Source organism: Gopherus evgoodei, chromosome 4 (genome assembly GCF_007399415.2).
Source record: "Gopherus evgoodei ecotype Sinaloan lineage chromosome 4, rGopEvg1_v1.p, whole genome shotgun sequence".
Taxonomy (NCBI): Eukaryota; Metazoa; Chordata; order Testudines; family Testudinidae; genus Gopherus; species Gopherus evgoodei.
In genome coordinates, this window is record NC_044325.1 from 119,647,705 (window position 1) to 119,673,031 (window position 25,327).

General features: G+C 42.7%; 1 protein-coding gene across 4 annotated transcripts in view; it reads right to left on the reverse strand.

Annotated features, from left to right (window-relative positions):
- Positions 1–409: 409 nt before the first annotated feature.
- The window catches only part of TESMIN (testis expressed metallothionein like protein), a 35,537-nt gene continuing 10,619 nt past the window's right edge, over positions 410–25,327 (reverse strand). Inside the window, exons 1-11 of one of the 4 annotated variants that reach the window (XM_030560732.1) lie at positions 24,497–25,017; positions 22,235–22,320; positions 20,180–20,338; positions 19,477–19,597; positions 17,540–17,616; positions 15,317–15,408; positions 6,006–6,077; positions 4,974–5,076; positions 3,136–3,273; positions 2,149–2,324; positions 410–602 (exon numbers count right to left, since the gene is read on the reverse strand). In XM_030560732.1, the coding sequence (XP_030416592.1) occupies positions 410–602; positions 2,149–2,324; positions 3,136–3,273; positions 4,974–5,076; positions 6,006–6,077; positions 15,317–15,408; positions 17,540–17,616; positions 19,477–19,597; positions 20,180–20,308 (1,101 nt within the window). In that variant the 5' untranslated portion in view covers positions 20,309–20,338; positions 22,235–22,320; positions 24,497–25,017. Of the gene's footprint in view, positions 603–2,148; positions 2,325–3,135; positions 3,274–4,973; positions 5,077–6,005; positions 6,078–15,316; positions 15,409–17,539; positions 17,617–19,476; positions 19,598–20,179; positions 20,339–22,234; positions 23,786–24,496; positions 25,018–25,327 lie in introns of those variants that run through there. The other 3 variants (XM_030560733.1, XM_030560731.1, XM_030560730.1) reach the window with 3 other exon arrangements.

The window sequence follows — 25,327 nt, forward strand, 5'->3', positions numbered from 1 at the left end:
TTCATATTACTAAAAGGGCCTAATACTAAATCAGGCCTCTTTTGGAGCCTAATCCTAAAATTATTGATTTAAATACCTTATTTAGGTAAACTCCTATCAAAGCCATGTAAATTATTTGGATTTCAATGGCAGTTTTGTTTGGGTAAAGACTTCAGAATTTGGCCCAAAGCAATGATGTTATTTTATGGAAAATCGTTTAACATAAATAAAATATTCTAGGTGACTCTTTAAATGTTTTGGTCCTGATTCTGATCTCACTTAAACCACTGTAATTCAGAATCAACTGAGTTCAAATCAATGAAGTTAAATCAGTGTGAGATCAAAATCAAGCCACTGAGTAATAACAGTACTCAGAATATAGTGATGCTCAATAAAGTGAACACTCATTAGTTTCAGAATACACTGTACATTACTCAACTGTCAGCCCTTTGGACTTAAATTCTGAATGCAGAATCTGTGACAAGCATCTCCCAAACTCTTCCAAGATCATTTGTTCTGCTAGACAAACACAGTAAGTTTCTTTTTCTGCCTCTTCAGCTTGTGCCAGGAGACAAGCACATGTTGCTTCAACCACTTCCCAGGATATACATGTAGTAGGTTGCCTGTCAGGAAAAAAAAAACCAATATAAAATATTTGAATAATAAACAATCAATATGAGAAAGACAAATTACACTCTACTAAACTTACTGAAACTGAAAATACATAGAGCTGAGTCACAGTAGTTGCACTGTTTCTGGATAGGATATTCTTGTGGGACATCTTACTCCTCTACTTGTAACAGCTCCAGAAGCCAACAAGCTGCTTCTGAATCCTCCTAATTAATCATAGAATCATAGAATATCAGGGTTGGAAGGAACCTTAGGAAGTCATCTAGTCCAACCCTCTGCTCAAAGCAGGACCAATTCCCAGCTAAATCATCTGTTCACAGTAAGGGATAAGTGCATCCAAGTGCTGCACACGTAGTACAAGTTGGGAACGATGGTGCAATGAATTTCTTTCCTCTTTTGTAAGAAACAGATTCCCACCTTTGCAGTCAAGGAAGATGGTCTATCATTTAAGAGGCCTAGTCAGGCACCATGGTATATGTTGCAGGAAGCAACACACATTAGCTGGAAACATATTCTGCTAATTTTTAAGGAAAAGGCAGTGAGTGTCCCCTCTTGGCACACTGAGCCATCTTGCTTCAAGTCAACAGGATGACTCTTGTAACCACCATATGGTTGCCATCATTCCACTCCCCCTGCAGTATGACTCAAGCAAGTAATGGCAGGACCTAGAACTAACTAACTAATTAACCAACCTCACAAGCATATGCACAAACAGCAAGCCTACAAAACTATTTAAATTAATCCAAATAAGTCACCAGTCAGTTTTTAAAACAGAATTAATAATACAATTAAAAAAAATTATACATGAAGGTTAAAAAACAAAAAGCAGTGGCTGAGGCAGTGAAAAATTCATCTTGCATAGAAACTTCTGGGCCTGATGCAAAGTCAATTGAAGTCAATGGAGAGACTCCTATAGATTTCAGTGGGCTTTGGATCCTTATTAATTTTTATTATGTTTATTAGGATGGTCCCTAGGATGGGCCCTATTGGGCTGGGCACTGTTAAGAGTAGCAGACAGTTCCTGCTCCACATAGCTTACAATCTATATGGTCAAGACAAACAACAGGGGAGAGGGGTATAACATACAAGCAGGGTGAACAATGTGATCACCTGCAAACATTCTGTAAATGCCATTTTAAAAAAATTCTTTGGCCACAATTTTGTTAAAAGGGGGTTAGCTAAATCGAAAGACAAATGAAGGGAGAAGGATGCTGAAAGTGAATGGGACAGGGGAGGAGAGAAGGAGGGGCAGGATCAGGCCCTCAATCATTAAAAAATAATTGCAGTTCGGTAAGTAGGTGTAATATTTATAAACCTTAAGCTATGCATAGTGTATTCCTAAACGGTTTGTCTTAAATGATCTTTCTAATCCTATCAATCCAAAATTAATGTGTGGATCTACAGATATCTGTTTTAAAAACCATTAGTCAATATTAGTCACTATTTTTAGATAACCCTAGTTAGTGACGAGCACTTCAGAAAAATCTAAAATAGCTGGACAGATAGATGGACTTGATTTTGTTAACGCCAAATATTCACCTGTCTCTTCTAGATTTTGGTAACATTTCAAATGTTGATGTTGAAACAAGGATGTTTTCTTCATTATTTCTAATCTCCGTGTAGTTGGGCATGTTCATTAGTGTTTTTCGATCTGGGCTTTCTTCATAATTTTTGCAGCCAATGCATTTGCAAATAGAGGAACACATAATTTTTGCCTCGAAAACAACAAACACCAAAATCATAAATTGCTAAACATATATGAGTATCCATTGGAGCCGTGCTACCACAGACTTACTCTGGCTGTTCTAGTCCTGGAGACTCCCAGGGGGAGACTAGAGAAAAGTAAATAGAGCAAGGGGCTATTATCAGCTTTTCCAAGTATTCTCTCTGGGGCCACAGAGGGGAATGATTGGAATGTGTATGCCTCCGACCCTGCATACGGCCCACCCACTCCTTCCCTCTAGCCTGCCTAGTCTCCTTCAGCTCCTCGAGCATGGACTCCAGACATGTGGAGGACTTTGCTGGATCAAATGGGAGGGCAATGTCACAGAAGCAACTGAGCCACCATTCCACATGGACAGGAAAAATCTGCACTTGGGTCCTGATCCAAAAGTCCAATGAAGCCAATGGGAAACTTTCCTCTGCCTTCAAATACTTTTGGATCAGGTGTGGGGCAAGTCCCTTAAGGAGCCACACAACAACTGAGAACTAGTGGAGCAAAGTTGTGCTTTGCTCCTTGCAACACAGCCTTTCCCCATCCCCTACACTGGAGCAAGGAGTGCAGTTGGCATAGGAGCTGGCTGAGAGCTCCTCCACCCCCATGGGGAAATTCTTAGCTGGTGAGCCACAGCCAGATCAGGGAAAAGAATCTATCCCCTTAAGTTGAATAAGATTTAGAATGAACAATCTGGGGGGGGGGATATTTATTTTTAGTGTCTAATATTATTTATGCAGAAACAGCTGGATCAGAACATATCCATTTCTATTAAAAACATGATTAATGCTAGGAAAGTTCACTTGACTAACCTCAAAGCACTCACAATAATTCTTAAGGCACCCTGAGCGCTTGCAATTACATCCTTTGTTGTGACGAGGTTTAATATCGCCCAGTCTCCCTTTCCCAATCTTTGGTAGGAAAGCTTCTGGGTTTCTATCAAGACAAGCCTAGAACAAAAAGCATTGGCATGTGAAACATTCACAGAAATTTTCTTTATGTAAAATACAAGATCAACTGTGCTTACGAAAGAAAAAGTACTTACCTGTAATTCGTATTCTCTAGGGTCTGTGCAATAGACCCACACCTCTGAGTCTGGATATCTAGTGTAAAGTAAGTGGGAATTCTTATAACTCAAAATTCTGAGCTGACAGGGCTCCATCAAGGATACCATGTGCTCTCTCTCTTATGGTAAACTCTAGTGACTCCTACTCTCTCCGGCTCACTTAGGGATTAGTCTAATACACAACACATTATTCTTAAATAATCTTAATATAACATGGCTCAATCACGAAATGCTAAAGCTCACTCTGTGCAAACTGAAGCCACTGTCACCAGAAATATAACATTCCATGTAAGAAACTTGAAGTCACTGGTATTTATCTGAGGAGGTTTCATCAGATTTATAAATATCATATGAAGGGCCTGATCTAAAGCCCTTTTGTTAAAGACAATGGGAGTCTTTCAGTTGACTTCAATGGGTTTTCAATCAGGCCTTAAGATTTCATGACACTAAGGACTTCTAAAAGGCAGGCTTTAAATGTAACAAGCCCCTCATGAATCTGAGGAAAAGGGACGGCAGACAAACTGGTCTGACTTCAGCATGGTGATACACAAAACTGAAACAGGAACCAACTGTACTCTCCCAAACATACCCTCCAAGATGCAATCTGAAGTAGAAAGGATGACTTCAGGCACCTGCTTGGAGAGTCCAAATCTCTCCAGCTTTACCATCCAAAGTGCCATACTGACACAGAAAGAAGTCCAAGGGTATGATGCAATGAAGTGTCATAGCTTTGTGTGATCAGATGTGACAAAACTCTCAGTCTGATGAGATCAGCATCAGCTACTACCACTATTCACAGTGCTTAGAACCATATTGGGGAATTCCTGACAGTTGCACTCTAGGAGCACAAACCAAGTAATACAGAGTTATCACAAAGCACCTAGCTTTGGAGAAAGTTTTTTTATTGTGTTAAAAATTTTACAAAAATTAGCTAGATAATATAATTCTGTAGTAACAGCTGAGACAGATATACTATATTGCTTCTTGCATAGCAATTAGCCCTCTATTTTTTACTCTTTTATTCCATTCAAAGGTTAATCAACGGCTCCATATATGGAGGTAACCTTCCTTCCAAGAGAGCAGGTTCAACGTGGCTGCCATTAAAGAGGCTTTACATTACTGCACGAGTCATACAGAAAGAGTAACAAAAGGGCCCTGCGAGATGCCTACTCCTCTCAGCTGTTGTGGTCTGTCAGACTGGATAGCAACTTGGATATCAGTTTCTTCTGTTTGATTTTGAGACATTACACATTTTTTCTTCCAAGTGAAAACCTTTTCTTAAATTACATTCTGATATGCTTCACTTCCTTCCAATTTTTTTGAGGACATACATCACAGTTCAGCTAAAATAGTACTGATTATGGTCCAAAAGGATCAAAAGTCCTATGAAGTGAATGAAAAATTTTAACTGCAATGACTTTTTTTATATAAAAACAATATACAGACTATACTCCACTTACTCTATCTAGGTTTTAAATCAGATTATTTTTAAATTACAGACTTTTTGAAGCCAAACCAAAAACAAACAGAAACACTTGTATATTTTTTCCTGTCTGAACTAGATAAATATTGTTCTTTTATTACCTTAATAGCTTTAAACCGCTCAGTTTCATGAAGTGGGTTGTTGTAACAATTATTACAGTTGCAGTTGTTGCAAAAATCATCATTGGCAAAGCAGTCACAATATCTGTGATTAACAAAGCAAATATATATAAAAATTAACTATTTTTCATCATTCTCCTGTTCAATAAAGAATTTCTGGTAACCAAACAAGAAACATATACGTCTCACACATATACTAGTATCTGATGCTTACTTCTCTCTCACACATTTTATAATCTATGCCAAAAACATAATGATATAATGAAATTGTATCAGCATCTGTATCTCTCTCTATATATACAGTATACACATGGAGAGGAGTGAGCCTCAAGTATACAGAGGTTGATACAATTTCATAATGGTTTTGCCACATATTATAATCAATATTATTTAGTTTCAAGTTTTATTCTTCAAAACTCTGGACCACATGTAGTCATGTACACCTCTGGGCTAGATCCACAGGCGGTGTAAACAGGTCTAGCTACAATGACCACAATGGGGTTACACTAATTTACACCCACTAAGGCAGGGTTTCTCAAACAGGGGTCGCCGCTTGTGTAGAGAAAGCCTCTGGCAGGCCGGGCCGGTGTGTTTACCTGCTCCGTCCGCAGGTCCGGCCGATCGCGACTCCCACTGGACGCGGATCGCTGCTCCGGGCCAATGGGAGCTGCTAGAAGCGGCAGCCAGTAAGTCCCTCAGCCCATGCCACTTCCAGCAGCTCCCATTGGACCGGAGCAGCGATCCACATTCAGTGGGAGCTGCGATCGGCCGGATCTGTGGATGGGGCAGGTACACACACCGGCCCGGCCCGCCAGGGGCTTTCCCTACACAAGCAGCAACCCCTGTTTGAGAAACCCTGCACTAAGGATCTGACCCTCTCTAGTTTTAACACAACATACTAGTTGTGTATATTGGGACATGCATGTATTCTATTTCGTGTTTTCTAAGTTTTGCCTTTTCCAAAATAAACTTAGCTCATATTTCATGATAAATGCTAGTTGGTTAGTTACTTACAATTTCAAACACTGAGATTTGGTACAGTTACATGGTTTTTTAGACTTTGTATCCCATGAACTAAGAGGCAATCTATAAAGATTAAAAAAGAATAAAAGATATTAGATGATATTTTAATGTAAAAACTTATGAAAATTAATTATGATTATTTTTCCCAAACCACAAATACTGACTTTTTGCATCAGGTATCAATATTATTTAAAGATTATTTGCAAATACAGCATAATTAAGAAAGATTCATTAGCTATAGAATTATATGGTGAATTCCCCATAGTTAGATTTAGAGTCATCAGCACATAGATTAAGTTTTAAAACTTACACATTTTATTCTTTCAGGTCCCCATAGTTGAAATAACTGACTCCAAGTGATGCCTAGCATGCACTATGCTTGTAACATCACATCGACTATGGAGTCTGCTGGAACACACAGCAGGCCTATGGGATGAATTAGGAGATGTCAAAAAACAGATTTTTTTAAAGCGTATTATGTAGGTTTTCTCAGTTTTTTTTAATCTAGCATGAAATAAAGGAATGCCAAATTCTTGAAATATTTCAGAGCTGAAAGAAAGGAAAGAACCCCAAATGTCACTGGGACTATGGAAAGGTGATGGGGAGAGAGGAGAATCTGGTTTTTATTGAAGTTTTCAGCTGGGGTTTTACTGGAGTTAGTGTTTGGGATAAATCTGCAGCACTACAGAGAGTTTTGCATAGAGTTTGGAGTGCAGAAGGGAGAAGATATATTTATTGATCCAAAAAAAATCCCAAACTAAAACAAGGTTTGTTTCATGGCTTTTGTAACAGGAAATCATGCCTCATCTATTAGAATTCTTTGAGTGGGTCAACAAATATACGAACAAGGGTGCTCTAGTGGATATAGCATACTTGGACTTTCAGAAAGCCTTTGACAAAGTTCCTCACCAAAGGCTCTTAAGTAAAGTAAGCCATATGGGATAAGAGGGAAGGTCCTCTCATGGATCAGTATCTGGTTAAAAGACAGGAAACAAAGGATAGGAATTAATGGTCAGTTTTAAGAAGGAAGAGAGGTAAATAGTGATCACCAAGGGATCTGTACTGGATCCAGTGTTGTTCAACATATTCATAAATGATCTGGAAAAAGTAGTAATTTTGCAGATGATACAAAATTACTCAAGATACTTAAGTCCAAAGCAGACTGCCAAGAGTTATAAAGGGATCTCATAAAACTGGATGACTGGGCATCAAAATGGCAGATGAAATTCAATGTTGATAAATGCAAAGCAATCCACATTAGAAAACATAAGACCAACTATATATGCAAAATGATAAATTCTAAATTAGCTGTTACCACTCAAGAAAGAGATCTTGGAGTCTCTGTGGATAGTTCTCTGAAAACATCCACTCAATGTGCAGCGGCAGTCAAAAAAGCAAACAGAATGCTGGAATCAATGGGACCCCAATGCAGCACTGGAACGTATGACAAACTGTGGTTGAATTTAAGTGCTCTAAACATTGTAGCACAGAGGAAGCCACCATTTGCAGGTTGCAGCTGTGGTGTCCTGTCCCTTTAATTGTTTGAACATACCCCGCCCCCCGTCCCAGTGCAAAGACTCACTTCTGTGTTAGTTTCAGTTTTCCTGCTGAACAATAAACCTACCATCACAGCAGTCACCTGTGCTTTTATCAGCTCCTTCTGTGTCTATCTCCTTCTGTGCTGGGTTCAAATAGAACATATTAGTGATGAGGAATTTTTATCTCATGAGTGTCCAGTGCTCCCTTTGCCTGAAGAAGACAATCATCATCACCATCATCCATCTATCAGGAAAAAAGTTCATCTAGACTCAGAGGCACAAAGTGACAAACTGCTGCTTTTTGCTGCTGGGACTGTGAGAGCCAGCTAGCTAGAGAGGGAGAAGTAGGCAAATAAAATTGAACAACAGATAAGGAGTTCTAGCAATTACTGCTGGTGTTGTGCAAACAAAGCAGTGAGGGAGAAACAAGCAGAGAGGGAGCCCAAGCGCAATCACAGGAAGAATTCTGCATTCTGCAGTGTAGACACAGCCAGAAGAGGCAGATTAAGTGCAGCTCATGTATAGTAAAATGGGAAAAAAAGTTTCACTGTGGGAAAGAAGACCTTCAGGAAATGTGAAGTCCAACAGGAGAGTAGAGAAATGGCAACTCTTGTGGGCAATGTTAGTGAGTCTGATGAAAACCAGAAATCATGGGTAGTGTACCCTGAATGTTTTGAGCAATTTCTTGCTTGCAACTCCATTTCAGACATGCAAAGGCATATAGGACTGCTGTGTGACCTACTGTCTCCAACTGTGCCCTGAACTGCCATGTCTGCCACAATTTCTGCAGCAATGCAGGAACATTTTTTCCTACTCCGCTGATGAAGCAGAATAATACTGATTCCATCAGTGACAATCAGGGAAGTGGAGATTTGGAAGCACAATTTGTTGCTGTTCTCAAGATGATGTCAGAACACTGTCAGTTCCAACAAACATTAAGTGATGCCCTACATGACCAGTTTGTCTATGGATTATGCAATGACCAGATCTGGAAAAAGTTACTGACTGTATCAGCCCTTACACATTCAAGAAGGCTGTTGAGATAGCAATTGTCATGGAGACTGCAGAGAATAATTTGCAGAAATTTAATGTGAATCAAGAAGTTCCCCTCCTGCATTGGCGAGACAGAGGACCATGGGAACTTAAGGAACTTCTGTGTAGCTGTTATGCATAAACCACATGTGCTGAGAAGGAATGCTGGGCATGCCAGCTTATCTTCAGGAAGTGCAAAAAGAAAGGACACATTGCTGTGACCTGTCACAAAGTTCAATTACCAGCAACACAGAGTAGCCATATATCTAAGAAGACACCTATGGAGACTGAACCTAAGAAAGGATAGAAGTTGGGAATTCATCATATGGAAAAAGACAAGAGTTCTAGTGAGACTGATCAAGACCTAGCACTACATCTGTTATCAGAAGCTGGAGTAAGAGATGCTATCTTGGTTACATTCTTGATCAAGGGAGTTTCTTCAAGAATGCAGCTTGATACTGGAGCTGCCATCTCACTGAGTTCTGCATCTACCTATCACCAGATGTTGTCACAAGTTCTTCTGGAACAGTGGTTCTCAACCAGAGATCCGGGGCCCCTGGGGGGTCATGAGCAGGTTTCAGAGGGTCCGCCAAAATAAAACAGAGAGCAGGGCTGGCATTAGACTCGCTTGGGTCTGTGGCTGAAGCTGAAGCCTGAGCCCCCCTGCCCAGATTGAAGCTGAAACCCAAGTAATTTAGCTTTGCAAGGCCCCCTGTGGTGTGGGCAATTGCCCTGCTTGCTACGCCCTAATGCTGGACCTAGCTTTTAATTTCCTGGATATGCAGAAAAACAACTGTTGTGGCACAGGGGAGCCATGGAGATTTTATAGCATGAAAGAAAAAGGCTGAGAACCCCTGCTCTGGAAGACACCTCCATGGTTTTGAAGACTTATACTGGAGAAAAGTTAGTCCCCAAAGGGATACTCCAGGTGAAAAAGACGGTTACTCACCTTTGTAACTGTTGTTCTTCGAGATGTGTTGCTCATATCCATTCCAGTTAGGTGTGCGCACACCGTGTGCACGTTCATCGGAAGATTTTTACTCTAGCAACACCCGGCGGGTCGACTGGGTGCCCCATGGTGTGGCGCCGCTATGGCACCGAATATATACCCCTGCCGACCTGTCCGCTCCTCAGTTCCTTCTTGCCGGCTACTCCAACAGTGGGGAAGGAGGGCGGGTTTTGGAATGGATGTGAGCAACAAATCTCGAAGACCAACAGTTACAAAGGCGAGTAACCATCTTTTCTTCTTCGAGTGCTTGCTCATATCCATTCCAATTAGGTGAATCCCAAGCCTTACCTAGGCAATGGGGTCAGAGTGAGAAACTGTAGAATGCAAAACTGTTAAGTCGAAGGCTACATCGTCTCTGGATTGTTGCACCAGAGCATAATGGGAAGTAAAGGTGTGTACTGAAGACCACGTAGCTGCTCGACATATCTCCTGAATAGGTACTCGAGCTAAGAAGGTGGCCGACGAGGCCTGGGCCCTGGTAGAATGTGCGGTAATATGACCCAGAGAGGTAATATGACCCAGAGAGCTCGTAGCAAGTGCAGATGCACGCAGTTACCCAGGACGAACTCCTCTGAGAAGAGATGGGCTGACCTTTCATCCGGTCCACCACTGCAACAAAGATTTGGGGCGTTTTGCGGAAGGGCCTCGTATGGTCAATATAGAAGGCGAGCGCCCCATGGACGTTGAGTGAATGTAACTGCTGCTCCCTAGAGATGTATGTGGTTTGGGAAAGAAGACCGGTAGGAATATGTCCTGGTTGAGATGAAAGGCTGAGACTACTTTAGGGAGGAATGCCGGATGTGGGTGTAGCTGCACCTTGTCCTTGTGGAACACCATGTATGGTGGGTCCAACATCAGAGCCCGAAGCTCAGAGACTCTCCTAGCCGATGTAATGGCTACAAGGAAGGCTGTTTTCCATGATAAATATAGGAGTGAGCAGGTTGCCAATGGCTCGAACGGGGGGAGCGTAAGTCTCATCAGAACTAAACTGAGGTCCCAGGAAGGGGCGGGACGTCGTACTAAGGGGTATAGATGCTCCAGGCCTTTGAGGAACCTCGAGACCACAGGGTGGGAGAAGACAGAGTAAGTACCTTCTCCGGGGTGGAAAGTAGAAATAGCCGCCAAGTGCACTTGCAGAGATGAGATAGCAAGGCCTTGTTGTTTTAGGTACCAGAGGTAGTCCAAAATATTAGGGATAGGAACCTCCGGAGGTGCAACATTCTGCATGTGACACCAGCAAGAAAACCTGTTTCCACTTGGCTAAGTAAGTAGACCAGCGTACAAGGTTTCCTGCTACCCAGGAGTATCTCTTGCACCGGGGCAGAGCAGCAGTAATTCCAATTGGGTTAACCATGCAGGAGCCACGCTGTTAGATGGAGGGATTGCAGCTCTGGGTGGAGAAGCCTGCCGTGGTCCTGCGTTATCAGATCCTGATGAAGGGGTAGGGGGATTGGGTTGGCTATCGAGTGGTCCAGCAACGTGGTGTAACAGTGTTGTCGGGGCCACGCAGGGGCGATCAGGATCAGTCGAGCCCTGTCCCTGCAAAGCTTTATGAGAACCCTGTGCACCATCGGGAAAGGTGGAAAGGCGTAAAGCAGGTGGTTCGCTCAAGAGATTAGAAAGGCGTCCGATATTGAGCCTGGGGCGAGACCCTAGAAGGAGCAAAACCTCTGACACTTCCCGTTGTTGTGGGAAGCAAATAGGTCTATGTGGGGAAAGCCCCACTTCTGGAAAATGGAATGTACAATGTCCTGGGCGGAGTGACCACTCATGGGAGAGAAAGGATCTGCTGAGATGGTCTGCCAGAGTGTTCCGGACCCGTGGGAGGAAGGACGCTACAAGGTCTATAGAGTGGGCTATACAAAATTCCCACAGTTGGATTGCCTCCTGACAAAGGGGGGAGGATCGAGTCCCTCCCTGTTTGTTTATGTAGTGCATTGCTGTTGTGTTGTCCGTGAGTACTAGAACACAACGGCCCTGCAGGTGATGTTGGAACGTCTGGCATGTGAGGCGAACTGCTCTCAGCTCGCGGACGTTTATGTGCAACCCTAGCTCTTGAGATGACCAGAGGCCTTGCTGCAACGATGGCCTAGGTGTGCCCCCCAGCCGAGAGACGACGTGTCTGTCGTTAGGGATTCCTAGGGCTGTCTCGGTTGGAACGGCATCCCTGCACACACCAGGGAAGGTGTTAGCCACCAGTTGAGGGAGCCTAAGACGCTATGAGGAATGGTGACGATCATGTCTATGGAGTCCCTGCCCGGGCGGTAAACTGAGGCAAGCCAGGTTTGAAGGGGACGCAGGCGTAGTTTGGCATGCTTGGTTACAAAGTGCACGCGGCCATGTGACCGAGAAGGATGAGGCAGGTGTGGGCCGAGGTCGTCGGAAAAGTTTGGAGGCTTTCTATGACTGAAACTAGTGCCCGAAACCGGGGTAGTGGAAGGCAGGCTGTTGCGAGTGTGGAGTCTAGAACGGCCCCGATGAATTCTATTCTTTGAGTGGGCACAAGAGTAGACTTCTCTAGATTGATCATCAGGCCCAACCTCTCGAATAGGTCCGTGATGATAGCAACATGCCTGGTGACTTGAACCTCGGAGGTCCCGCGAGTAAGCCAGTTGTTTAGGTAAGGAAAGACGTGTATATGCCGACGATGGAGGAAGGCGGCCACTACAGCCATGCACTTTGTAAACGCGTGGGGCAGGTAGAGAGGCCAAATGGGAGGACCGCAAATTGAAAATGTTGGTTGTGCACCATAAACCATAGGTACCATCTGTGCGGAGGGTAAATGGCGATGTGAAAGTATGCGTCCTTCATGTCAAGAGCAGCGTACCAGTCTCCGGGATCCAAGGATGAGATGATGGTCCTCAGGGACACCATGTGGAACTTCAACTTCTTCAGAAAAACGTTGAGACCGCGTAGGTCCATGATGGGTCGGAGACCCCCTTTAGCCTTGGGGATTAGGAAATATCGGGAGTAAAATCCCTTGCCCCTGAACTCCTCCAGCACCTCCTCTATAGCTCCGATGGAGAGAAGCGTACGAACCTCTTGCCAGAGGAATTGTTCAGTGAGAGGGGTCCCTGAAGAGGGACGGAGAGGGAGGGTGGGAGAGAGGGGGCGAAATAAATTGGAGGTGGTATCCAAATTCCACCGTGCGTAAGACCCAACGATCTGAGGTTAATTGGGCCCAAGCAGGGAGGAAAGAGGAAAGGCGGTTGGAAAACTGAAGAGGATCCTGGGGAAGGACTGGTGCTCTGCTCTTGGGCGCACCTTCAAAAGTTCGGTTTTGGTCCCTCTGATGGTTTGGCGGGACCGTTATTCTGGCCCCTTTGGGAACCTGATTGTCGTCTGCGGTTCCTGCGACCATGCCTCCTGCTAAAGTCTTGTCGTGGCCTGGGCAGGGGGTAAGGGCGTTGAGGCTGGGTACGGAAGGACCTCCGTTGGGTCTGCGGAATATGCATCCCGAGGGAACGCATGATGACGCGATTGTCTTTGAGACTCTGGAGTCTAGGGTCCATTTTCTGAGAGAAAAGGCCCTGTCCATCAAATGGAAGGTCCTGAATAGTGTGTTGCAGTTCAGGAGGTAGGCCTAATACCTGCAACCACGATATTCTCCGCATTGTAATCCCCGAGGCCATGGTTCTGGCCGCCGAATCAGCAGCGTCGAGTGAGGCCTGCAGAGAAGTCCATGCCACTTTCTTCCCTTCCTCCAGAAGGGCTTGGAATTCCAGGCGGGAGTCCTGTGGGACCACTTCAGAGAACTTACCCACCGATTGCCAGGTATTATAATTATACCTGCTGAGCAGGGCCTGTTGGTTAGCCACCCACAGTTGGAGACCTCCGGTGGAGTAAACTTTACGCCCCAGTAGATCCATCCTTCTAGCCTCCCGCGATTTTGGGGCAGGGGCTTGCTGGCCATGGCGCTCTCTCTTATTCACAGACTGAACAACCAGAGAGCATGGATGAGGATGGGTATATAAGTATTCATACCCTTTAGAGGGTACCATGTATTTCCTTTCCACGCCTCTGGCCGTGGGAGGGATAGATGCCGGGGATTGCCAAATGATGTCGGCTTTGGCCTGGATGGAGCGGATGAATGGCAGAGCCACGCGAGTTGGGGCATCCGCCGACAGTATGTCTATGACCGGGTCTTCCACCTCCGGGACCTCCTCCACCTGAAGGTTGATGTTTAAGGCGACTCACCGGAGAAGGTCCTGGTGGGCTTGGAGGTCGATAGGGGGCGGGCCCGATGTAGAAGCACCGGCTACTGCCTCATCTGGCAAAGAGGAGGACGACAGACCCAGCACGGTTGGCTCACTTAGTGACTCCTGTTCTGGAGGAGCATCAGGGTCCGGGAACACCTGAGGATCCGGTGCGAGAGCCGAGTCGTCCGTACCCGCTGGAGGAGGGCGGCTAACAGTGGCCTCTGGTGCCCAATGTTCCGACGGGGCGGAACGAGATGGAACTGTGGGTTCGCCTTGGGCCTGGTGATATGCCCAAAGCATCCAGAAGGACCAGTGAGGCGCTTGTTCCATGCCCTGAGGCTTCTGGAGGACACGGCTCTGCGTTTCTGAATCTCCATATGCGGCGCTATCAGCGTGCGAAGACTCAGATGGGTGCCATGATGGCCATGGCGGAGCAGAGTGCACGTGAGGAGGAGCCCTGTGTGCAGGGTACCGTACGTCATGCCTCAACGGAGAGTGGTATCAGCAATCATACTGGTGCCGAGTTATTAAAAGTGTTAACTACAACTATAAAACTATATACACAATAGTACTAGAACGAGTGAATAGCTAGGGAAGTGGAGATCAGCTAAGCCGCGCTCCACTGTTCCAACGACCGACATGGGCGGTAAGAAGGAACTGAGGAGTGGACGGGTCGGCAGGGGTATATATTGGGTGCCATAGCGGCTCCACGCTAGGGGGCGCCCAGCCGACCCACTGGGTGTTGCTAGGTAGAAAATCTTCCGACGAACGTGCACGCGGCACGCGCGCACCTAATTGGAATGGATATGAGCAAGCACTCAAAGAAGAAGTTCACCTTCATGAACAATCAGTTGTTTTACCATTGTATGTGACTGAAGGAAAGAATCCACCATTCTCAGGCAGATCTTGAATTGAGAAGCTCAAGGTGAACTGGATTAAGATCAAGATGATAACAAAAGCACCCTGAAATCAAGAAGTACTGGGCAGACACTCCAAAGTTTTGAAAAAGAAGTTGGACAGATTAGCAATGTGTCAGTGGAGCTCACTGTTAAGTTTTTAAGGTGTTTCATGTAGCCACATAAATGATAATGTACATAGATTAGGGAAGTTTTTTAAAGTAGGGTGGGGAAATGTGATGCCTGTCCCTTTAAAGGTTGGAACACTCCCCCTTCCCCAGTGTAAAGCCTTACTTTCCTGTTAGTTTCAGTTTTGGTGAAGAAGAGAGGGGAAACGACATATTAAGAACAACAGTATCTGTGCTTGAAGTGAACTCTCCAAAACAACAAGAAATATTACAATGGTTCTCTGTGTATATATATCTTCCTACTGTATTTTCCACTGCGTGCATCTGATGAAGTGGGTTTTAGCCCACGAAAGCTTATGCCCAAATAAATTTGATAGTCTCTAGGGTGCCACAAGTACTCCTCGTTCCTTTTGCTGATACAGACTAACAGTGGCTATCACGCTGAACTAAAATAGCTTGACACTGAAATTAGTAGAAAATTAAAGGTCTTGTTTTCTTACCCAACTAAAGTCATTTTTGTTGGCCCTTGAAGATTTACTTCTGATTGGAATGTGGCACTGCTAGCTACTGATTGTAAAGATCCATTCTCAAGCTGTTCAAAATAATAAGCAAAAATCCTGTTTGTGCTAAGTTTTAATAAAGACAAATCATGTCTGTGACTATGAGAATGAAACAGAGAACAGTCGACTGGTTTAATCAGGCAAAAGTTACTAATAAAACTAATGGAGGCATAGATCTTGGGAAAATATGTAATCACATTCTTTAGAAAGGTTCGATATGCCAGGACTCTTGTCCTCATTATTACAGAGAACTAGCAGTAAGTTTCATTTATGCTGTTCAGCACTGGCACAATATTTTCATGCTGCTGTCAAGTCTGGGTCCAATCTCTTTTTAATTCTGGCAGTCCGTAGCCTGCCTGGCCACTGTCACTGACATTTTCCATTGAATTTAAATGTAATAAACCCTTTGACTGGCCCCAGAGCATGTGAAATTTAAAAAGAGAAACAACGGTTAGGACCTTTTTGGAGAGGATCAGGAAAGAAAGGGTGGAGCTATGTTGGGAGGTTATACAGATGGAAGGAGAAAATAGGGAACTGTTGGGAAGAAGAGGGTGGGAAGGAATGCAGAAATAGAGGATACAGAAAGATATGGAAAACAAAACTGCTAATTTTTTTACACCACATTTCCAACGTGTCTCACCCCTGACCTGCAGACACCATCTTTATGGATAAGAGAACACTTCAGGCACCTTGCTCCATTCAGTGCTTAGGGTTTCTCTTCTCTCTTTTTTGATATAGACACTTATCCACTAGGAATTTGCCTGAGCCACAAATTCATCTGACACATTTCATTTAAATTAATATCATTCAAATCATATGCCATCAAGTAATAACTCCCAATTACTATTGATTTGAACTCTATTTGTACTGACAGACTAGAAATCCAGGGCTTTCTATCTTCTTATTAGGCTTTTGTCCAATTGTTTTATTTAAACTAACACACTGTTCTAACAACTACCACAGTGATAATAAATAAATAACAAGGATAACAACCTGAATACTTATAAAGCGTAATAGCAATGAACATTTTTTTAAGTCCTAATGAGGGTGAGTAGAGGAGAGGGAAATCCTACTGAAGTACAACAGAGGATGCTTGCCAGAGTGCTTACAACGGCAGAAAAAATTAATACCCAGCAAATGTATTATACATTGGGCTGTGATTGCTCCACTTCAAAATTTGATATTTTAAACAAACACTTACACACGCTCACAGAAGGCAAAAGTGAATTTTAATTCCAAAACCATTTCATATTTTATATATGGTGGGAATTTCTTCCAATTATGGCTCAATCCCCCAAGGTGCTGACCACCTTCAACTCTGACAGATTTGAATGGGAGTTGAAGGGTAATTGGCACCTTACAAGTGTGAATTTTCAGACTGCTATTCTTAGCTCATATTCTCTCTTCAAAGCTTCTGGATGAAGAGTTTCCGCCTTTCCAGGCAAAAATCAGGAAGCTTGTGATTTTTCATTTACAAACAGAAACAAGTCTCTAATGCCTTGTCTGTATGGTGCCACAGACTGGAATACAGGTGTGTGATTTGTAGAGCACACTAAACAGTTGCTCTCTGACTACCCTGTGTAAACTCTGCTGACATGAACTAGAAGGTACCTAGTTCACATTGATGTAGTCCTGTTTCAGACAGGACTATGTTAACTCAAAGTAGATAACTTTTAGATCATGAAAGCCAGAAGGGTCGTCACAGAGCAGTTAGAGTGGAACACTTCAAAAAGCACTACAACTCACACACGATAGTCCAGATTGTGGAACTGTGTAGACAACACCTGAAACAGTTTCCAATCATAAGAGCTCATTATGAACACCAAATTCAAGATCTTGATACTGTAATAATTGCATTCTTGCTAAAAGGTATGTTCTTAACACTGGGTTCACCTTCATTCTTACAAAAATCAAATTGAAATCACAGGCCTCTATATATCTAAGATTATTGTACACTGGATGCAGACCTAGCAAGCATAATACAGAACATGTACATAACAGCTAGATATTCTGATTTAAAGGGTCTTTACAGAATGTACAATGCGTTGGTTACTTCCCTAAGTCGAATGAATATCCCATTTTATGAATAAATGAGAAGCCTTAAGAAAAGAAATGACAATATATTTATTTTCTTCTTTTCTTTTTTGTTAAAGGCTTCCTCACCTGTTGTTCATTGAGATCCACTTTGCCTGGAATTGGCAAAAACTGTCCCAGCAGAGCTGTCATAGGGTTAGGCACATCTGATAAGAAAATGTTTATATGAAGTTAATTGGATTGCTCATAGGTCATAAAATTAAGCACATGCATAAGTGTTTTCAGGATCAAAGCCTAAACTTGTGGGAACAGGCGTGCCATTTAGCATCTTTAAGCCTTTCTTTTATTAAAAATAAAAAAGACATCTACTAAGTTTATCTTTCATTTCCACTTCTTTGTCATAGATTAGCTTGGAACCAAACCCAGGCTTCCCCCACAATAAATATGGTTAATGGAGGACCCAGACGATATCTCTCCAGAAACACTTTTTAAATTTGCAAAAGGGTTGCATTTTGGAATTAAATATTAAACAATTGCACACAGCCACCAAAGGCCACTACCAGTTTGTCAACAAGTTGACCATTGGAGGCCTTTACTCTTTGACCTTAAATGCATCAGTGTGTGTTTAAAAATACTCTAAATGCTAATTTTATAGCCTAAAATACCTTTACAAATAAGTAACTGACAGAAACTTTTATTGTATTTATTTCAGATTCTTATTTTACAACTTTGAAAGTCAAGAGAATGCACTTTGTAGCAGGTGTATTTGCCTACGAACAAGAAATTACTGCTAGAAAAATAAGGAGGAGGCCATAGCCCTGGGGGGGGGGGCGTTCTTTACATAGGTACTGATTCAGCAATTCACTCAAGCACATGCTTAACCTGAAGTACATGAACAGTCCCACTCACTGTAATTCATATTAATCCTCCACATCAGTTTGGGGGGAAAAAAAGGATTAGGCTCTATGAGATTGACAAGATGAATCTTGCTATCTGAAATTAATTTATAGATGTCCTTTTTGCAGATGTTGAAGGAAAAAATGGAGCTCAGAAAAAAGCTCAAATTGGAAACTTTTGGGGTCCATCACCCTGGGACTTTAATGGACTTAATATCTGGTTCTTCTAATACTGGGTCCTCCAATGCCCTCTGTTCTATACTATGAAGGTGAGTAAAATGAAGAAAGTCTGGTCAAATGGGAGATAAAGACATATGGTAGTTCTCTGATATGGTTTCACCCTCCTCTCCTCTGGAGATATTGTGACTGTAATAGAATCTGGAATTTTAATATAAATATTTTCCTCATTTGGATCTTTCAGATTTGTCCTTGGTAAAGGCTTTGTTTTTTTTTTTTACACTATAACAAATATACTGGGCATCTGCAGAATCTACTGAGTCAATCAGGGTTGGAAATGCTCTGCACCTTGTGAAATTGAGCCTGTTAGTCATGTTTTTACAGTGCCTAATATAATGAGACCCTGATCTCAGATTGGTGCCCATTGGCACTACTGCAATACAAACAACAGATAATAAAAACAACATGGAAGGAGACAATGGTAAGATGACTCTTAAGAAAGTCATGCTGCTGGAGGAAAGAGAAGCTTACTAAAATGTTACCATTAAACTACATGTACACACAGCATTGCTGTTGTAGATGAAAATGTACTAAATCACTAAAAATCTTAATGCTAAATCCATGCCCCTTCAGCTGCTTTTTATTTTTGGAGAAAGAGTAACATTTGGTGGCAAGCTTGTGGAAATGCAAGTGGGTGTCATCCTTGAGAATGCACGTGTCTTGGACAAACTGCTTCCTACTGAATGTAATCTGCTTATTAACATCATATGACCAACTCATTAATTTCAGCACATCTGTTGTAGCAAGTCTTGTGGTCTTTTTGTGAAGTACCTAGCAGACACCGTACAATAATAAATAGTAATTGGTGGTAGCCACATTAGTCCTGGCTCATCTCAGCACCAATGTTGCTTAGAAACACAACACATAGATACACATTAATGATTTGTGGCATAATGTCTGACATGTTATTTTACATTTTCATTTTCTTTGTACCTGACTGAAGATCATTATCTTGGTTTTGATACTGGGGAACCAGATGAACTGTTTTCAGTTCTCTTGTGCCAGAACTGTTTATACAGAGTATTTGAGTGCCTCCTTTCAATTGGCAGATCACCTGAAATACACCATCAATGATTAGTTTTCATCTAAGGATAGTCATTCTAGGAACACAGATACAAAGGTTGTCATAAGAATACTTATCTGTCTGATTGCAGAGTGCCATTGAACAGCTATGCTGCTGCTCCTCATCTCAGATGGGAAGGATTCATAGCTTTCTAGACTCCCCAACCATGGAACTCTCCAGGACACATTCCAATTACTAGTGCTGTGTTCTGTGTTTAGGATTTGGCTCTCAAGACAGAAATATGGCTCTGCAATGGTGTTTCATTTTGTTCACTCAACTATAACTATAGAGCAAGCATCTCTTTTTGGTTGCAGCCAACTCCACAGCTTGCTTTGTTTCTAATGTTATATAGTAAATATAGACAAAATATAGTGTAATTAAATATAAGCTCCTAGATCATGATGTCTCTGGAACAGGGACTGCCTTTGCATTACTTGTCTGTATAGCACAGGCATAGTGGTGCCCTGACTGGGACCTCTAGACTACTATAATACAAATAAATAAGCAAACAAATAACAATAATATAACTTCCTTCAATGTGTACTGTTGCTGTCAGTTTCAGGCAGTAATTACCACTGGACTGGAATCTTTTCTTTGTGAACTGCTAGGGTCCTCCATTATATTTTGTGCAGTTAGTAACTTGCAGCTGGTTTCGCCTGCATCTGAATTCTGAAAAACTGCTTCCTTTTGGTTATTAACCATATTACTAACAATTGCCTCTTTTACCTCCGCCTGAAAAAATAAATAGTTTCACATCTAAAAAGAATACTTTAAACGCTACCCTAAATTGCAGTGCCAGTAGGACAGGAGATGAAAATTTATAGCTGCATAAACAATGCATTTTAAAGCAAAAACTGTATTCAAACCTAATTTGGAGAATAGCTAGTTTTAACTGTCACATCTTAGGCTGAATGATTTTCATTTAATATTCGAATGAAAATACTTCTAAAGAATAACAATGGATAATGCACAAAGACATATTCTACAGTAACAAAGACGTTCCCTCCCTTTCTATACTGGCAATCATCAACTCAGTTCCATGGTGCCCTGAAGAAGTTAAGAAACTGCTTTAGTAAGTAATGTGAAACACATGAATTAGTCATAAAATACACAACTTGATCTCTATGGACCCAAGAGATTTAATTTAATTAATAACTAAGCAATGACATCAGGACCGGGACCTAACAGTTTAAGCAGCATTCCCATACTATGACATTTGTCACAGAGGTCAGTGACTAAAAGTTGGTGGTACTCTTCTTCAAATGGGAATTGCAGCACCTTTACTCATTGGCAACACTATCCACCATAAAGCATTTGTCAAGCTGGTACATGGAAGAACTGTAGTATCCACTGCATAATGATCAAACCTCTGAATAAATCCATGATTCATTTAAGCACACGCTAAAGCACTCACCAGGAACCCCAGCACACCTTGTCCATGACAGTGTTCTAGGTATGTCTAGCAAAAATTTCTCCAACCTGAAATTTCTTTGTTTTTATGGTTTGTCTTTTATAAACCTAGGAAATTACATTTAAAAAAGCCCGAACACAGTAAGAGAATGTTAGGCTTGCAAAGTGAAGCACTCCAACAGTAGGAATTGCCAGTGTTATAGTTGTACATCAGCCTTAACTCTGCCCCTTTGTATGCATGCAACATAATACAGGCTCAGATGCTAAGTGACAGCTGAGGGGGTTTTGGAACAACTCAGGATGGGATATGTGCAAAGGTAGCCATAAGCCACTTCTGTATTCTCTGACTGTACAGGGATGACTGGCCACAGTCCATGTGACTGCCTTAGGCAGAGGGGTAGCATAGAAGCTACTACACCATTCAAGATCCCCCTGGGCTGAGGAAATCCTTTGGGGCGTAGGCAAGGCAGCTGTAGTGCATTACATTATCAAATAAAATGCATCTGCAGGACTAGTGTCTCTTTTGGGCCCTGATTTAGCAAAGTACTTATGCATGTGCACAGCCTCACTGGGTACGTCCATATTGCCTGCAGATTGCCCACAGAAGCAAGTCTCCCAGCCCAGGATGAGACACGGGAATTGGGGCTTGTGCTAGTGATCTAAAAGAACTGTGCAGACAGTGTTTTGAAGTTAAGGCTTGGGCTGGAACTCAGGCTCTGAAGCCTACCCCCTTCCTAGGCTTCAGAGCCCAAGCTCCAGGCAGAACCATGATATCTACACAGCCTACTTTCAGCGTGGTAGTGCCAGCTTCACTAACCTGAGTCTGTCAACCCAGACATACCCATTCTCTTCAATGACAGCCTGCTGGTCCTCCGCACTTTTGAAAATCAGCCACTTACTTAGGTGCCTAGCAGTCTGATCAGAACCCACTGAAGTCAATCAGAGTCTTTCCATTGACTTCAGTGGGTTTTAGGTTAGCCCCTAAATGAGGATTTAGGAGCCTAACTTTACAGCCAAGATTTTCATAAATGGATGTCTAATGTTCTCTTTTTTCTTTTGTATGTGGAATATGTAGGACTGTATTTGAAAAGACATTTTACCCTTTGGCAGTTTATGTGATTCTCATTTTCAATTTCTACAATATTTTGCCTGCAAGATCAAAAACAAAGAACAAAAGCTTTCAGAAAAATAACAATAACATCCTAAATTCATACTTACAAGTTCATCACAGACAGGAGCACTAGTCTGAGGTAAAGTGCTGGTATCACTGCAAGGTTCTGTCACACAAAATGGAAGGGTTTTTTCTACCAAACAATGACAATGGCAAACATTAGATCTTTTATACTATAGGTCTGAGGAAAAAAGTATGGATATCACAGGATTGCGTAGGACACTGACAAAAATTAAAACAAGCACTCTGAAAGTGCAGCTAGGCTTGCATAAAAATACTGAATATTCTCCGCTAACAGACTTCCTGTCAGGAATGTTGGGAAATAAGACCCCAGTATTGAGCCAGCTTGATATTTCTCAACAGCTGGGAAAAATTATACATTTTTCACTGATGTTATATTAACAAAGGCTAATGAATGTGCACCTTGCCACTGGAGGGATTCTAATACCCGATCACATGACAAATGGCTATGAGACACCTCATATATTAGAAGAAACAACTGGAGAACATGCTTTGTGGTCTGGCATCTATAAGAGGGCAGCTTTGTCTTTTTGACACTGGCTCATGCTAGGACTGATGCAGAGCAGCACAATCAGAGCGGGAGCTCCAAAAGGCAACATTCTTAAGGATGCACAATTCCTCCAAGAGGTACCAGTCATGCATACTGTAGGGAGCACACCCCCGGCGTCACTGCTTAGGAAGATGCAGCATGATCCCTTCTGCATATCTGTCCAGCTCTGTATATCTGGCTTTAATCCTGTCTCTTCCCTCACCCCTTTGGGATGGCTAGTAAGCAAGGAATACTATTGCACACAGGAAGTGCAATTGTGCATGGCTCCTATGCAATGGTGTAAGGCTCCTTTTGCCCATCCCATCCCGTCTCCTTCCCTTGTACACCTGTGTATGGACAGGGCACAAAGTGGCCATTACTGAGCCCACGAGAAGAGAGCTCACTCCTACCTACTTGAACCTGAGCAACATATTTTCAAAGGACCAGGGAGAAAACGATCCTTTAATTGAACTTTATATCTTAACTTTTCAAGATAACCAGTGAGCTACAATAATTTTTTCAAACACATACTCTATCAAACTTCTTCAGCTTCCTTATGGACATCAAAGTAAAAAGAGGTACATGGATAGAAACAATACTGCCTAGAAATTAAAAACAATTTCCTTTCAACCTCCATGATGTAAAGCCCACATTATCACACAGCAAGATCAAAGATCACAAAGCTAACGTGCAATCAGAAATCAGAACACTGGGGAACAATTCAGAGGATTGGTGATGGTATATCACACTTCTTACCTTTCAGTAACTGGTTCAAATTTGGGCCCTTGTGAGTAATGACCAAAAATCATTCCCATTTAATAGTTGTTCAGTGGCTTACGTCAAATGAGCTTGTGATTGCAGTCTTGTTTCTAATGTGTAAGCATCCACACTACAAATCCCCAATTACAAGTGGCACTCATTGCTGGCAAACTCAGCAGAGAGATCAAGATATAAAATAATCTGAAGACTGACAAGCTCCCTCTCCCTAACTAGAGCAGCAGCTCCTCCTAAACTGGGGGTGAGCCACACTGGTAGGGGAATGTAAAGAAGCTTGCACTGCTGTAACTGCTGCATGGATAAGGTTAAGATTTTGTCATGGTTATTTTTAGTAAAAGTCAAAGACAGGTTATGGGCAATAAACAAAAATTCACGGAAGCCGTGACCCATCTGTGACTTTTACTGCTGCGGCTCTATGGTTTCCCCTACCACCATGGTGGCTGGGAGCTGTGGGGTTTCCTCTCTGCCTGTGGCAGCTGGAAGCTGCAGGGGGGGGCTCCCCTCTAACCACGGTGGCTGGGAGCTGAAGGGTGTCCATATTTCCCAAAGAGAAAACTGGACACCCTTAGCCGCTCACCAGAGGCGCCCCCTACCTACCCTCCCACACAAGGCTGGAACCCTGAGGGCCCTCTCAGGAGGCTGTTGCCTGTCACTAGAACCTTGCAGGGGGCCCCTGGGGCTGAGGCAGAGAATGTCATGGAGGTCTCTGGAAATCACGGACCTCCATGACATAAACATAGCCTTAAGCATGATAAATAGAAGACTTCCATCTCCAATCTCATCACACTTTAATAAGTGCTAACAAAAAATTCACTTACAGGAGAAAAACAAACTAGAAATCTGAACAGTCATGCACACACAGGCACAAAGAGAATCTTCTATATACAGGGACAGTCAATCATTTATACTGTCAGTTGTAGATGGGAGAAGACCAAATTAAAAAAATCAAACTCACAGCTAGGGGACTTCTCCAAACACTTACCATCGGAGCTACCTGGCAAGGCTTGTGACTGTACTCAATTATTAATCATTCCTTTGAATTGGTCATAACAAATACAATTATTCCCACCTAGTAACTGGATCTAGCAGCGGTCTGAATACCTAGAGAAAGAATATTGTTTTCTTTCATTTATTTCTTTAACTTCAACACATTTATAGAAAAATTTAACTATTTGATTTCAACTGTGAAAAATCATTGCCATTTAGTTCAAAGTTTAAGAGAAGGTTGCTCAGCTTGTGCAGTAACTGAGGTTCTTTGAGATGTGTGTCCCCATGGGTGCTCCACTTCAGGTGTCGGTGTGTCCTGGTGCCACTGATGGGAGATTTTCAGTAACAGTGTCTGGTCAGGGTATGTGTTCGCAGTAGCAGTCGCGCAGTGCCACTGATGCCTCATCTAGCAGGCTCACGTCCTGACCCCTTCAATTCCTTCTCTACCGTGGAGTGTTTAGCTCATACTCTGAATTAGAGGAGAGGAGGGTGGGTAGTGGAGCACCCACAGGGAGACACACATCTCAAAGAACATAGGTTACTGCACAAGGTGAAAAGCAACAAAGAGTCCTGTGGCACCTTTTAGACTAACAGACTATTAGAGTATAAGCTTTCGTGTGTAAATACCCACTTCGTCAGATGAATGTGCACTAGGTGAGTAACCTTCTCTTCTTCTTTGAATGCTGTCCTGTGGGTGCTCCACTTCAGGTGAATGTAGAGCAGTGCCCTCATGAGGATGGAAAGGACTTTGGAATTAGTTTGGTGCTGAGGCTAGTACAGTGAGGCCTAGTCTTGTGTCTGAGCTTGAACTGAGAGTAATTGCGTA